We start from the raw sequence: 16,831 nt of genomic DNA, 5'->3' as shown, positions 1-16,831 counted from the left end.
TAAACCAAAAAAAATGTGATTATGATTTTGCACCTGTCCCTATACCTCCCCCCATCGACTCCATCCAATGACCTCGACAGTCTTTTCAGGTGAGGCAGGGGTTCACTTGCACCTCCTCCAACCTCATCTACTGTATCTGCTGTTCCAGGTGTGGACTCCTGTATATCAGCGAGACCAAGAGCAGGCTCGGCGATTGTTTCGCTGAACACCTATGCTCAGTCCGCCTAAACCTACCTGATCTCCCGGTTCCTCAACACTTTAACTCCCCCTTCCATTCCCACACTGACCTTTCTGTCCTGGGCCTCCTCCGTTGTCAGAGTGAAGCCCAGCACAAATTGGAGGAACAGCACCACATATTTCACTTGGCTAGCTTACAATAGACAATAGACGATAGACAATAGGTGGAGGAGTAGGCCATTCGGCCCATCGAGCCAGCACCACCATTCAATGTGATCATGGCTGATCATTCTCAATCAGTACCCCGTTCCTGCCTGCTCCCCATACCTCCTGACTCCCCTATCCTTAAGAGCTCTATCTAGCTTACATCCCAGCATTATGAACATTGACTTCTCTAACTTCAAGTAACCCTTGCTTTCCCTCTCTATCCCCTCCCCTTCCCAGTTCTCTGACCAGTCTTACTGCCTTCGACTACATTTTATCTCTGTACTGCCCACTCCCCTGACATCAGTCTGAAGAAGGGTCTCGACCCAAAACGTCACCCATTCCTTCTCTCCAGCGATGCTGCCTGTCCTACTTGAGTTACTCCAGCATTTTGTGTCTATCTTTGATTTAAACCAGCATCTGCAGTTCTTTCCTACATGTATGTAGTTTTTATTCCATGAATAATTCTGGAACAGCTCATTTGCATATTCATAATTGGAAATGAGATGTTCAGTTGGCTTTTATTTTTGAGTTGTTGATTGAAGAATACATTTCAATCTTTTTGGGGGATTTTATGGAATGCTTTAGCATCCAATTTAAACAGATGATTAACTATCTCATCTAAAAGTTGGTACTTTGCTGGCAGCATGCAGGAGAAGACTTGTATGTACGACAAATTAGTAAGTTATAATAAATTAGTAAGTTTAGTTTATGTTCTCAAATCTCCTTGAGTGGGGACTACTGAACTCCTTTGATTGTATAGGCATGTTAATTTTCCGCGGATTTCCGCATTTTAAAAATCCATTTCCCGCGCTTTTTGCATGGTTTCCCCGTTTTTCACTTTGCCAAATAAACGGAGAAATCGGATCGAAAAAAAAAAGTTAAAATAAATGATGTATTGACTTGTAATGAACACAAGGGTTCCGCTAGAGGTCGCTAGGGGTTCCGCGAAAAATCCCCTCCGCACGCCTTGGAAGTCTCCCCGGAAATGTGGCACCTAGGCTGGGCAAGGCAGCCAATCTCGACCTCATCGGGACTTTCACGGCCGATCGGTGGGTTGAATTTGCAACCTGCGGCCAGGGCTCTGGAACTCCAGCCCAGCTGGAGCCAGCAAATCTATCCCCATAGCCGACTTCCTTAGCTTGCTGGATAAACCAGCAAAGCTCTGGAACCAAGAGTGCCAGAAAATCAGTGGTGGAACTGTAATGAGTAAATATTAAATTTAAGTACAAGATTATATAACTAAATTAATTAAGACAGGGTTAAAATATAAAGCAAATCAGAAACGCTAATTACCACCTTTTTGGGCTGATTATCAATTAATGTGCGAATTTACTTAAATGTTATTAATATGCATTGACATATTCACATTATTTTGTAATGTCTGTTTTTACTTTGAAATAGTTCTTCTTGGTTCTTGGTCCTCCAAAATATTCCAAATGGAATTTAAACTGGTAAAGAGGATTGAAACTGGTAATTTTGTGTGTAACTTTTCAAAGATTTTCCAATTTTTTGACCCTCATTGTACTCCTCGGGCAAGCGCTCGGCTCTTTTCCTCTTTTTTTTTTACCTTACTCACATGTCTGATTGTAGCTTATGCCAGCAATAATACATCTGCACACTATCAAGGCTATAAAGGCTACTAAGTTGCCTTGAATTTGTTTCTTTTATCCATTCCTTTACATTGTAACTTAGATTTTGTTTTACAGGTCCATCACCGATTTTCCGGCAACTGGTCCAGCAGCTGCTTTAATCCAGACAAAATTATGAGAGCACACTTGAAATCTCCCCCGGAAATCCCCCCGAAAATGGGGAGCCTTAGGCGGGGTGAGGCGGTCAATCTCGACCTCATCAGGGCTTCTGCACCGATCGGCGGGTTGAATTTGCCGGCCCCTGCCAGGGCTCTGGAACTCCGGCTCAGCTGAAGCCGGCAGATCCATTCCCAATACTGACTTCCATTGCTGACTTTGCAGGCCTGAATCCTGCCCCCGCCCTCCCTCCCCCCACCCCCCCCCAAGGCCCTGTCCTCTATTGGCTCGGCAAAATGGATAATACGGCAAATCTCTGGAAGCAAGGGTGCCAGAAAATCGCTGGTGGACTTGTGCTTAATATGCTGCCATATGTAGGTGTAGGTGTAGTCTCCTTTCATTTATTAGGCACTTATCGGTATTAACAATTGTGAAATTTCACTGTTCATGTTCTTCCAGTCCACCTTGTGCACGTAATATTTAGTATGTTTGATATTAGTAAATTATTCATCCTTAATACTAAGTAAATTTATTTGATTCAGTAGCTTGCTACTGTTTTGATACTGGTACTCAACTCCAGTTTTGAATTGCATATAAAATTGAAGTGTGGAAAATAAAATTTTGGTTCTATTATTTGAAAGGCATTTTATTTCATGATGAAGGGGAAATGTTGAATTCTTATTTAACTTTTAACTTTATTAATAAGTCATTGTTGTTTGTTTTCTAGAGTAATAAATTAGAGAGGAGTGACCGCATTGAAGCCAGTGACAATGTGAAGGTTGTGGTACGCTGTCGGCCAATGAATGAAAAAGAAAGAAATATGGGACACAGACAAGTGGTGAATGTGGATGAGATACGAGGAACAATCACAGTCTATAAGACAGATGCCGCCAATGAGCCACCAAAAACATTCACTTTTGATACAGTTTTCGGACCAGAGAGCAAGCAATTAGATGTGTACAATCTCACAGCAAGACCTATTGTCGATTCTGTTCTGGAAGGATATAATGGTAAATCTTAAGTTTATAACCACTTTCAGTTACGAATTTTCTTAAAACTATGTAACTAACTTACTGTTATTTTATGATTTTAAAGCCAGGAAATCACTCATTCCGATAAAATTCAGTAAAATGCAGAAGAATATTTTCACAAATGAAACAAGGTGAATGTGAAATACTTTCCTCACCAGATTTTCGTACAAAGAAAAATATGCAAAGTCACAGTCTTTCTATTTATTCACATCCTTGCAAACCTGCAACACCGGATGGATCCAGCAAAGCATAATGAAAATTGATACATTCCATGGCTCATTGCTTTTAATAGGAGTGGTCTAGGAAAGGACTGGGTAGTGGGATAGCCAAACTGTGACAGAAATACTTAACTGGTGGAAGAAGGGATTTCCCCAAATTGAATAATAAGAGGGCGAGTTACTCCAGCATTCTGTGATACCTTTTGTAATAAGATGGGAAAAATACACTTTTTGAACAATGAAGCTTTTGCATGGCATTTTTATTTTATGTCATATACCTATAGGTTTGGCTGTAAAGATGTATTTTTTTAAAGAGCACCACTAAATTTTTTATTTGTATACTGTGATAATGTACAGTATTGAAATAAAGTGGATGTAATGGATTTTTTTTTTTCCAGCTTTCTCTTAGTATTGATATTTGCAAAGTTTTTTTGGAATAAATCTTGGTTTCAGATTTTATGTCCAGAATTGTCTTTAGTGATCTAGACAAACATTCTGATTATGTACATGGATAACTATCAAAATGGCCTTAACCTTTTTTCTTAGCCAATTAAAATTAAATCACAAAAAGAGGTGCCATTTTTCTATGAAGTCAATGACCAACTTTCAAGATAATTGTTGGTAGATGTTAGGAGAATGGTTGCTGTACTAATTATTTCCACAGTCTTTCTGTAGTAGGCAGACATTAATATGGATATTCGAATTCTAGGACTGTTGTTTGTTGCTAGTTTAGGCTGTAAAGTTTGTTGATGCAGTATGGTGGCGCAACCGTTGGTGCTGGTGCCTCACAGCTCCTGCGACTGGATTTGATTCTGACCTGGAGTACTGTCTGTGCAATGTTTGTACAGTCTCTGCTTGACTGCATGGGTTTCTTCCAATTTCCTCCTTCCCAAAGACGTGCTGATAGGTCAATTGGTTAATGAAAATTACCCTTATCTAAATTGATGACTGAGAAAGTCAAATGTGAGTTGATGGGCATGTACGAGGGAGAATGAGTTCCGATGTTCCAGGAAAATGAAAGGTGGAATGGAATTAATGGGATTTTTCTGGAAGCCTGCATGACCCGATGCATGGCTTGTGGATTTTGCAGGGTGCATCAAAAAGGATTTACTGCCAAAATTAACAACAGACACCAGTGAGAATTCTTCCTCCTTCCATGCCTTACCTTCTATACCCCTCATCCCCAATCAATAACTTTTTCTCTTTCCACGGAATGATTTCAAAGAAAAGAGCAAGAGCAAAATGATGAAAATTTAAGTCATTGGGGGGGGGGGGGGGGGGAGGAGTGTTGATAATAAGGCATGGAAGGAGGAAGAATTCTCACTGATGTTTATTGCTAATTTGGGAGTAAATCGTTTTGATACAGCCTGCAAAGCCCACATGCATCGGGTCATGCTGGCTTCCAGGGTAGCAATCACATTAGTTCCATTCCCCCTTTCATTTCCCTGTACCACTGGAAATCATTTTCCCTCCAGAAGTCACCAAATGACTCCTAATCATACTCTGGTTTCATGATGGGGTTCCAGAATCTAGGTCCATGGCATTTAAAGATATAGTTAGGAATTTTAAATAACATTAGAGATATGCCGGATTTATTGAGTGCATATATAGTAGCATGAATTAAGATATGGGTAACAGAAGTTGTGGTGATAATTCCACATCTTCTCCATCAAAGGGAATCTTGCCATCTAGGGGAAAAAGGTAGAAATATCGAGTTTAGGCACAGGATCAGTAATAATCTTATCGAATAACAATGCTTGCCAAGCTGAATGGTCGTCTTCTTATTTCTTACTACCCCAATATTCTAGTTTCAGTTCAATAATATTAGCCGTCTCCATTCCTAAGCCCAACTGGTACTGAATGACGCTTTTCCTTTCCCATTTTTAATGTCAACTACTGCAGTGCTGATTTTAAAAAGAGAGGCCGGAACTGTTTTTCTTGGAGCGAAGGAGGCTGTGGGGTGATCTTATTGAGGTTTGTAAAATTGTGAAGGGCATAATTAAGGTGGATGGTCACAGGTAGGGGGGTCTGAAATTAGAGGGCATAGATTTAAAGTGAAAGGAAAAGGATTTGAAAGGGGGCCTGAGGGGTTGGTTTTACACACAAAAAATGGTTGATATATGGATTGAGTTGTCCAGAGGAAGCGGTAGAGGCTGGTACATTACAATGTTTTAAAAAAAACATTTGGATGGGTTTGTGAATAGGAGTGATTTAAAGGGATATTGGCCAAATGCAGGCAAAAGGGAATAGATCAGGAAAGTTGAAATTAATGGGTCGGGCAGAAGTGTCTGTTTCCATGATGAATAATTCAATGACTAGGCACTAATTTTATTGCCTTCTCCACAAATGCTATCTGATTTACTGAGTATTTTCAACACCTTTTTATTCTATTACTCACCTGCTTCTCTCTCTGCCCTTGTAAACATGTCAAAATGTAAAACTGCTTATCCATCACCTCACTCCCTTGTAGACGTGCGTTGGTTTCCAGTTTCCCATTTTCTCAAACTTTAAGTACTTTACCTAAACCTTCCTGCTTTTCTAGCTCCTTCTATTGCTCCAATCTGATTTGCAAGACTTTATTGAATGCAGTGACTTTTAATGTAAATAGCAGGCTCCCTTCACCCCATTATACTTAAATATCAGTTAAAGCTGTGGGGGAAAATTGTGTTTGTGAATGTTCATAAGTTCTTGCGTAGTAGGACCAGAATCAGGCCATTCAACCCATCAAGTCTGCTCCGCCATTCAATGATTGCTGATCTATCTTTCCTTCTCAACCCCACTCTCCTGATTTCTCCCCTAACTCTTGACACCCATACTAATCAAGAATATATCAATCTCCACATTAAAAATATCAATTGACTTGGTCTCTACAGCCTTTTGTAGCAATGATGTCTCTGGCATTGAAATATTTAAAATGAATCACTTATAAAACATTTCAATTATTAAATTAAAATGTTCAATAATTTAATACATATAGGTTATTTTAAGAAATGGAATGAAAATTATTTGTATTCTCCTCCCTCAACCTGATCCTACATTGAAATAACTTGAATTACTGAACTTGTGCCCGAGTGCAGATTACGCCAATGGAACTGCTCAAAATCAACAGGAAGCAGGTGGTAACCTAGCCTTTGAGTACAGTAAGAGTAATCGCGGCAAGAACCTCTGGGGAAATTTGGGAGTTTGTATTTGTTTATACTTCAGTTGTGAACTTAGTTCTGTCGGAAAGTTTTGAATGTTACCTTCAGAACTACTGTCATATCTCAGATAATTTTGGGTTATTCTGATTGTATTTTTATCTGATACACATGTCTTAGAATTTTCATTACTTTCTATATGAATGAAAATTGTCCTATTGAATTTATGGCCCAAAAATAAGGCCTTTGGTCTAATCGATTAATACCAGTATTATGCATATTTTTTTCTTATTCTTTTCATTTCACCTCGTACATTGATTGAAATGTATTCCTCATAGAATATAAAACAGTACAGCACAGAGCATGTCCATGCCAAACATGATGCAAAGTTAAACTAAACCCCTCCTCCTGCACTTGATCCATATCCTTCCATAGGCACACCCATGTACTGATCGAAAAGTCTTTAAAAACCACTATCTTATCTGTCTCCACCACCACCCCTGATAGACTCTTTCCTGCATTCATCTGTATAATTCATGTTAATTTGTGCTATTCTTTTTCTCAAATTCCATGTTGTATTTATAGGTGATGATTATTGTTCCTAATGAAGCTTTTTCTGCTGCTATCCTACTGAATCCTTTCATTTTAAGGATCCTATTCAAGTTGTCTCTTCATTTTGTTTATCTGCAGGACATTATTAATTTCTAGATTGATCATCTAATTCTTGGCCTACTGATTCACCAGAAAACATAACAATATGAATTTAAAATATTCATTTCTTGCATCACAATGTTTTGCTTGTAATGTTTCACTCTGTTGCTTAGTCTCTATATGTTAAATATCACCTAAAATTACAATACACTTTTTTATTCCTTAGGCACAGTATTTGCTTATGGACAAACTGGCACTGGGAAGACATTCACCATGGAAGGAGTACGAGCTGTGCCTGAACTTAGGGGTATTATTCCCAATTCATTTGCACACATATTTGGCCACATTGCAAAGTCTGAGGGAGATACCAGGTAACATTCCAAAAATAAATGTGTCTATAGTTATATGGGTCTATAGTTAAATCATTGAGTATAAAACAAAATTTTGTTTTTGAATTGTGTTAAACTATACACAAATCACTGTAATACTTCCATCTATTTAAGAGTAGATACGATTGTTGGTTGTTTGGCGGATGGTATCTCAGTGATGTTAAATTTATGCTACAAGAAGCCCAGGACATCTTGTGGTTGCATTAAATTGTAGAGCAACAATATTAGGAGAAATAATTTTATCAGAGTTGATAATGGATCTACAATTTTACATGGATGAAGAGGACACAAGGCAAAGATAAAGTGGGTATTTTTAGCTGGGCTTTCATTCTGATGAGAATCACTGCAATTTCTGTTGTCCCAATGTGGTAGTGATACAATTATTACAATGTAATGAAAATCCTGAATTTAAGCACTGAGGGGTTACAAGTTAAATGATTTTGACGAGTGTATTGCCGTTTCTCAGTATATTATTAAGATATGATAATGAACAGGAAATTTCTATATGAGATTTGATAGCTCCAAAATTTGGTCAGGACCAAAGAAGGTTGCCAAACTGGGATATCAACTGTTAATTTGCCTTCACAGACTCTGCCTGACCTACTGAATTCCTTCAGCAGCTTATTTTTTGCTCAAGATTCCAGCATTTGGAGTATATCCATTTCTTATGCAGGTGCACCCTGACACAGAATTCCGCCAGGATTTAAAAAAAAACTTTTTTATATTTAAAATATGTAAGGTAGAGTTTTAAAAGTAAATGCAGGGTCTGCATTTGCAAACTTGAATCCCTTTTGGATGTGGGCCTGTCAGAAATGTAGATTATTGAATTTAAATGATTGAATATAGGGCTTTTATCATTTCTTTTAGATTCCTTGTGCGAGTATCTTACCTGGAGATTTATAATGAGGAGGTTCGTGATCTTCTTGGAAAGGATCAGAGTCAGAGACTGGAGGTAAGAAGCTGAGTTGATGTTGCTCAACCAGCTAAAATGGAAGGAAGATACACCCATTAATCTTGTCATTTACCAGATATTCATTTCCCACAGTGGTATAGATTTGGGGTCCACGATTACTTTCAGCAAATATGAAAGATCATGTTAAAACCTATGGGTTTGCCAAAGTTCTTTTAATAGTAAGGCCACTTTTAAATTTATTTATATTTTAATAATCCTTTTTACTTGCAGTGTTGATTCACTTTCTACCTTCGGCTCCACTACTTGTACAGGAAAATGGATTTGACTATCCGTTGGGGCAACTTAATTTCTTCCATTCTACCATATTATTGTCTTGCAGTAGAATTCAAAATGACTCCAGTTAGTTTAATTTTGAGAATAATCATGGCAATTCAGTCTTCTTGATTTTCATGTTGTATTTCTAATTTATCTGCTTCATTGTGTAGGTTAAGGAACGGCCTGATGTTGGAGTATATATTAAAGATCTCTCTGGTTATGTAGTAAACAATGCAGATGACATGGACCGTATTATGACTTTAGGGAATAAAAACCGTAAGTTTACAAAATAATTTAATAATGGAAGTTTTGTCATGGGATTCTTACTTTGTACTTTGACAGACCAACAATTTTTTGTGTTAATAAGTCAATCTTAAGAATCTCACCATAATGTTATTTGTTAACATTTCCCAACAGTTTAGTCAAATGCATCAGAGATGTCTCCACTAGTTAAAGAATACAGATCGAAAATCTGGAAAATCAGTGGACTTTTTAAAATCTCTCCCATTTAAAATAAATTAGCCACTCTTATTGATCCCTGAGCTATCTCTCGTTCGACCATACCCGGATATAGGGAATAAAATTAAACTCTACCCCCATAGATTTGCAAAACTATCGAATTAAGTTAGGAATATTCAATTGTATGTCCTTGAGAGTGTCCATATTAAAGCTGATGTTTATAATGGAAGTTTATTCGTAGTTCATGAATTTCCATGAAAGTTTGAGGTAAGTTAGTATTTTCTCAATTGTGTCAGGAATGGCATCATCATAAGTAGTAACTAGGCCATTTTTGAATTTCCTTTATGTGGATGCTTTGTGTTGAGGGTGGATTGGAGTATTTCCGTTCTAACCTTTTGAATTCTGTAACTTTTCTCATTCTTTTCTTATTTGACACCCTGAGAAATATTGTTAAATTTATATATTTGTGTTGGATTAAAAAAAAAAGTGCTACTACTTAGCTGTCAAACTACATGAAGTCTACAAACAGAATCCATGATAAAAGGTGAACAAAGTAGATTTTTTCTAACAGTGCCAAAAGGTTTTGTGTCTTTCAAATCAGAAGAGGGCTAATTGCATCCCATTGGCAAGATTATTTTGTGTAAAAACCTCATTTATGTTTTGCATCTGGCTTTTAAAAGAAAATGGTCATATATTGATATTAATCTTTTGTTTTTCTTCCAGGTTCCGTTGGTGCCACAAATATGAATGAGCACAGTTCTCGTTCTCATGCTATTTTCACCATTACAATTGAGTGTAGTGAAAAAGGAGTAGATGGAAATATTCACGTGCGCATGGGCAAGCTACACCTCGTTGATCTTGCTGTAAGAATTGGCAGTATATCCTAGACAATATATTTAAATAATAGTACATTTTGAATGTGTTATGTATTATCTGTATTTATAATTTCCTAACTTTAAACTTTGGTTTTGCAGATTTTTTTGTATTTTAAAATCTTTTTTATAAGTTCTTGGTTATGTTTGTGTTAATTTTGTCTAATCTAATCATCCATTACTAATAACTGAATTCCAAGTCTGACATCCTTTTTATCCTTTCCTATTTTCAGTATTTTGTTCTGCCAATAAATTTCAGATTTAAACACTTTGACACATGGTGACCTTCATCTCATCATTACCTCCATAATTACTGCATATTTTCTTGAATCTTACTACGGATATTGCCCCTCTTTCTCATGTTTGCTTTTTGAAAGGTAGCACATGACATGAACGCTTCTCCTATTGTGTTCTGCAGTGCTCTCAAACATTTTTGCAATATGTGCATTAATATATTTGTTGAAAATGCTCTGGGTTCCTTCGTGAAAAGCTCCAAAATTTAAATAAAGTCGTGGCCACTATATTTTATCTATTTCCTTTTTTTTTATACTGCAGTTTGATCATCAACTTCTGTGGAATTGTTCACTACCTAATGGCATGCCTAGTGCATTTATAAATTAATCTGCTAGAAACATGAACTCTGGTTTGAACTCCACACATTCTTCCTGAAGTGGTGAATATTTCCAGCCTTTTCTGTTTTATAAGTTTACATATTCAGCATCTGATATGCTCTAACAATTATTGAAAAATATTATAAGTATTTTCATCTTAGCCTAGTGTAATAGCATTTGTTGCTCTCGTCAGACCATTGTATATTAAAGACCTACTCCTGAATTTGAACATAAAATTTAGGGTGACATCTGAGTATGTGAAGATATTAGTTAAATATTTGAATTAGGTAGTCTCCCTGCAGAGAAAAACAATAAATAATTTGGATCAGTGAAATCTCATCAGAAGGATGGAACTACTTCTTTTCCCACATAAGCTGCCTGTCTGGTTGACTATTTGCAGCAATTTTGTTTGTGTTAATCTGTCTTTATAATGGTGCATTTCAATATTTATTACCATCCACTTGGAAATATTTTTAAAGCATATATCAGGTTCAATCTTTGTAATCGTGAAAGCAGATTTTAAAATTTTAATGGCAAAGAATTGGTCCCATTATTTGTGCTTGCAGGGTTCAGAACGACAAGGAAAAACTGGAGCCACAGGGCAGCGATTAAAAGAAGCAACAAAGATAAACCTCTCATTGTCCACCCTTGGTAATGTTATCTCAGCTCTTGTTGATGGTAAAAGTACACATGTGCCCTATCGTAACTCCAAGTTGACACGTTTACTTCAAGATTCATTAGGAGGCAATTCGAAGACCATGATGGTGAGATTATAATTTTGTGCTTCTGGCACTTAATGGATAAAGAATAATTTTGTGAGATTATATTATATTTGAACTTTGTTAATAACATTTGCATCAGCAGACACTTGTACCTATAAATCAAAAGTGTCTTCTAAAAAAGTGTATAATCTTAACATAAGTGGGTTGCTTATGTTAACCCACTACACATAGGTGGGTTGCTTCCTGTAGATAAAACAGGATCAAAATATTATTTTCAGTTAATGTTGGACCTTTTCTGAAAGGATGATTGGATGGTATAGCGCTACAAATGCATTTATTTTTAGCTCGAGGATTTTTATTGGAGAGGTAGAAAATCTAATGTGGCTAATTATGAGATTCACATTAATTGACAAAATGTTTATCTGTCTGCATCTTTTCATAGACTTTAATAGAACTTCATTGCCTAATTTTCTTAAAGTGAAAGTTTACATCACAAACAATGTTAAATATTGGGCTGTGAGTTCTTTGTAAATTGCTTTTTGATTTAATAATTTCTGTAGAACACAGATCACTTACAGCTTATTAACTGTGCTAACTTAGTTCCACTGCAATGCTCACTTTATGTTATGGCAGAGGACTCTAATTTCCCATTGCTTGACATATCCTTACAGCAAAGTTGCTAAGACTGACTACTCAGTTACACAGAGTTGAATGTAAACCATGTTTTCTCTTTTACTATTTTATAATTAGTGTGCAAACATTGGACCAGCGGATTACAACTATGATGAAACCATCAGTACTTTACGGTATGCAAACAGAGCAAAGAATATCAAGAATAAAGCTAGAATTAATGAAGATCCTAAAGATGCTCTTTTGCGTCAGTTCCAGAAGGAAATTGAAGATCTCAGGAATAAGCTGAAGGAAGGTATGGACCCATGATGGAAAGGAAAACTGAGCTACAGATTAAATAAAAATGCAAGGGCTCCCGAGATTGCAATTAACCTGATTTACAGAAGTTTGAGTATACACAACTTATCTTGCACATTTTTAAAGAGGTAATGTTTCATGGCATTCATAAGCGAATACAGTATATATTCCATCAATTTAATTTTGGGTAGTGCTAATGTGATTATTAATAAACAAAGGAATTATAGTAAGTATATACAGTGTGAGACGATGTGGATAGCTATAGAAAATGGATTTTCTCAGGAATGAACCCCTCATGCAACCAGGGAACTGCTTGTATTTGATTTATTTAACAATTTTAATGATTTGTAGGCGAAGAAATCTCTGGTTCAGAAATAAGTGCATCTGAAGGTGAAGAAGAAGAAGGGGAAAATGGAGAGGGAAGAGAGAAGAAAAAGAAACGGAAAGGTACCTGTATAAATTAAACCTTAATATAGTTGGCCTTGATATGTTTATGTTATGTTAATATTCTTATGTCTTCACTTTATTTAATTGTTTAGCTTAATATTTGCATTTCTACATAAGGGAACATACCCAAATATTTTTCATTTACCTGAAGAAAACATACGGGCCATTAATTTATTGTATGACAGGTTAATTATTGTAACAGGTAGTACCTCCATTATTATACCAACAAATTATGCTTCTGTTATTTTAAAGTATCCACATGCTTGTTAAATGCAAATTCTACTTCAGTTCTAAAACGTACATCTGCTATGCTTTCTAACATATCAGATTAAATGTTAAACCAGAATCCTATTTTCACCATGGGTGCATGTAAAATATCCCATGTTAAATAAAGAGCATGATCATATTGAATGGTAAGGGGGCTTGAAGGGCTGAGTGACTCACTCCGGCTCCAACATTCTTGTGTTCTCTTTATTGTGGTTAACATTTCTTATGTGGTCAAACCTCATTAAAAACAATTCTGGTTATTTATCTTTTACTTTATGGGATATAGAAAGTTGCTGTTGTGTTATAACGAAAGAGGCAGGTGTAATCCATGCAGTCCCTCAAGCCACGCCACCATTCAACAAAATCTTTGCTAATATTTTCTATGAATTTTCCTATCATAAACCTTGATTCACTCTCTCGTTAAAAAATCAATGCCTCTTAGCCTTGAATGTACTTGATGATTTGACTAACACAACTCCATGGAATTATTAATTCCAATAATTCAAAACCCAAAAGAAAATGTTCTTCCTTCCTCTCAGTCTTGGATGGTTGGTGCCTTGACTGTGAAACAGTGCTGTCTTGTTCTAGATTCCTCCATCAGGGGATAATAATTATCCTGACAAACCCCTCTTGGATTGCAGTGAAATTCTCTCTGGACTCGAGATTATAGGTGCTCCATCTATTCTGCTCTATGTTAATTTGTATTAGAATATCGTTGCTTAGATTGCCAATGATTGCACAGGAATCATGACTGTATATTTCTGTTTGAGAGTGATTGCAGGATAATATTTAGACATTGACTGAATGCTCCTCCAATAGAAGCACAGAACAGAAATAGGCCTTTCTGCCCATTGAGTTAAAAACAACCATCAACCACCGAATTTAGCCCTGATTTGGCTTGGTCTTCTTGCTTCCAGTTCCCCTTCTCCCCCCCCCCCCCCCCCCCCCCCCACACACATACACAGTCTGAAGAAGGGTCCTGACCCGAAACGTCATTGATCCATTTTCTCCAGAGATGCCATCTAACCCACAGAGTTACTCCAGCATTTTGTGCTTATCATTGGTCTAAACTTGCATGTCCAGTTCCTTTAGACTTTGGGGGATGGGGAGAGTGGAATTTACAATAACCAGTTAACCTACCATTTGCAACTCTTTGACATGCATGCATTGTTGCATATAGTCTATTTTGCCCCGTCTACTTTTTTCCTGTAGTTTTAAATGTGTACTTTGAAATTGAGATAGAAAACAACGAGGAAGGAGGTGACCAAGGGCGATGGATGTTGGCCACATGAATTCAGTAAGGCATTTGATAAAATACGCCATTGTGAACTGATCCAGAAGATTAAGATGCACGGGATTAATAGTGGGTTGGTCATATGGATTCAGAACTGGTTTGGTGATCGAATGAAGAGAGTTGTGGTGGAAGGACAATCTACAGGCTGAAAGTCTGTGACCAGTGGAGTTCCGCAGGGATCTCTACTGAGACCTCTGTTGTTTGTAATATATATATAAATGACTTGCATGTGAATGTAGACAGGTTGGTCAGTATGTTTGCAGATGACACCAAGATTGCTGGGGTCGCAGACTGTGAGGAAGGTTGTTGAAGTACGCAATGGGAATCAGCTACAGAAATGGGTGCAGAAATGGCAGATCGAGCTTAATCCGAACAAATGTAAGGTGTTGCACTTTGGGAGGTCAAATGTAAGGGGAAAATATACAATTAATGGCAAAAACCTTTAAAAACGTTGACGTACAGAGGGACCTTGGGGTCGAAGTTGATAACTCTCTGAAACTGGCAACATAAGTAGATAAAATGATAAAGAAGGCCTATGGTATGTTTGCCTTTATTTATTGGGGCATTGGGTATAAGAGTCAGGGAGTCATTATACACGTCATTATACATGTTGCCAGGCCAAACTTGGTGAAAATCAGATCCAAAAGAGTTCATGAAAGTTGAGTTTTAAGTTATGTGATAGAAGCAAGATTGTTCTTTCGGGCCTCAAAATGCAACCTTTGATCCACATTAAATTGCCTGGCCTGAAATTTTCTCTTGGAGCAATTAACGTATCTGGATTATACCTGCTCTGCCCTATTTTAGCAGCCATCTAGGCACTTAATTAGCAGTTCTTGTCAGCAAGTTACATGTTAATGAAGCATAACAAATTAGAAAATGTCAGAGGTACTCAACATATCAGGCAGCAGCTGTGAAGAGAGAAACAGAGTTGATGGTTCAAGTGATGACTTTACGTCAGGAGTATGAGATATATTACGATTCTCCTGCTGCCACAGGGAGAACCTTGGAAGAGGAGGGGGGAGGGGGTTTAGGGTTTAGGAGCTCCCTGTCCTTGTCCTTACAAGCCTAATCCTGTCCTTGATGGGAGGCAGCAAAATGTGACTGTGGCAGCAGAACTCCTAAGATGATATGAGAATTGTCAAAGATAGGTACTTGAATATGTATAGGAATCCTAGTGGATTCAAATGTTTGTAACAGTTTCTCAATGATTTTGATTGTCTGCTGAAAGATGGGTTTAGAGGTTTGTTATATGCAACTCAAACCTTTGCTAAAGAAAATTTGTGGAGAGAACTACATTTCAAAATAAACTTTATTCATGTTTAAATAATTAGTGCTTTTTGCTATGATTTTATTTCTTAACATGCACGGTTACGATTTGTAGGACTATTATCTTTAACTTTCTTTTGTATTTGCGACAGTTTGTGCTTGAGTTGTGATCTCCATCGCTTTGGCTATTGGAAATGCTGAAAATAATAATTTGATTTTTGTCTCTTTTCCCTCCTACATTCGCATGCTGTCTTTGTGTGGCCTACTAACATTTTGCCAATTCAAGACCAAGCAGGTTTGTGACTTCAATTTTACTTCCTTTTAGTATAATGTTTTTTTTGTATACACTTTATAGTCCGGGCAGTTGCCTTTGCAAGAATTAAACACAATGCCATTTAAACTAAGCTGATGCACTGCATGTTTACTGAGGAGCAGCTTATCAAGTTTAAATAGCCCATAATGAATGAGGTGAAATGAATTGAGATGGAACCCAATTAAGATGCTATTTATAAAAGTTTATGATTAGATTGTACATAGAAACAGTATGCTGTTGATAATCAGAGACATTTAAAATAGTTCAGACAAAAATATTTAAATATAGCAAGCAATTTACTTAAAACATCTTAAAGAACAAACATAAAGTAAAATAAAAGTACCCAAACCGCTTAGTTTTATTTGCTATTAGCTGGGCGTGGACCCGTTGGGTCCAAACCTCTCCCAACAGACAACACTCACCCACTCCATCCCCCCTCAACCCCCCTTAAAACTCCCCCGGGGCCGGGGGTGGGCAAGGGGGGGAGGAAAGGGGAGAGGGAACCACTCACTCCGGTCCCGTGCGGCCATCATGGCGGCCAGCAGCTGGAGAGCTCTCCTCACCCCCCCCCCATCCCCCCATTGGCTGCCACTCCCGTCACTCGGGCGGACCCTGCCCCCCCTCCGAGTGGCAACCCTCCACCAACTGCGCACGCACGGATCCGGCGGCCATCTTATGTATTAGATCAACGGGCCCCAACTGCGCAGGCGCAGACCTGTTGGGTTCCCATAATGACGTCGAACACGGAGGTATTACTGCGCAGGTGCGGCTAACGGGCAGGGAAAGTGGAAAAGGGATTTATTAAAGTTTAAAATATGATTTTTAAAGTTTTAAAAGTGAAAAACTTTTAAAATATAACAAACATTTGAA

General features: G+C 37.5%; 1 protein-coding gene across 1 annotated transcript in view; it reads left to right on the top strand.

The window, feature by feature from the left end:
* kif3a (kinesin family member 3A) overlaps positions 1-16,831 on the top strand; it is a 55,185-nt gene that overhangs the window by 20,039 nt on the left and 18,315 nt on the right. The window contains 9 exon segments of the mRNA XM_078411014.1: positions 2,857-3,139; positions 7,393-7,537; positions 8,423-8,507; positions 8,954-9,059; positions 9,966-10,105; positions 11,292-11,489; positions 12,198-12,372; positions 12,726-12,821; positions 15,935-15,943. Of these exon segments, the coding sequence (XP_078267140.1) occupies positions 2,857-3,139; positions 7,393-7,537; positions 8,423-8,507; positions 8,954-9,059; positions 9,966-10,105; positions 11,292-11,489; positions 12,198-12,372; positions 12,726-12,821; positions 15,935-15,943 (1,237 nt within the window).

Source organism: Rhinoraja longicauda, chromosome 14 (assembly GCF_053455715.1).
Source record: "Rhinoraja longicauda isolate Sanriku21f chromosome 14, sRhiLon1.1, whole genome shotgun sequence".
Taxonomy (NCBI): Eukaryota; Metazoa; Chordata; class Chondrichthyes; order Rajiformes; family Arhynchobatidae; genus Rhinoraja; species Rhinoraja longicauda.
Note: the sequence above shows the minus strand (reverse complement) of the source record. Positions and strands in the feature narration are given on the sequence as shown.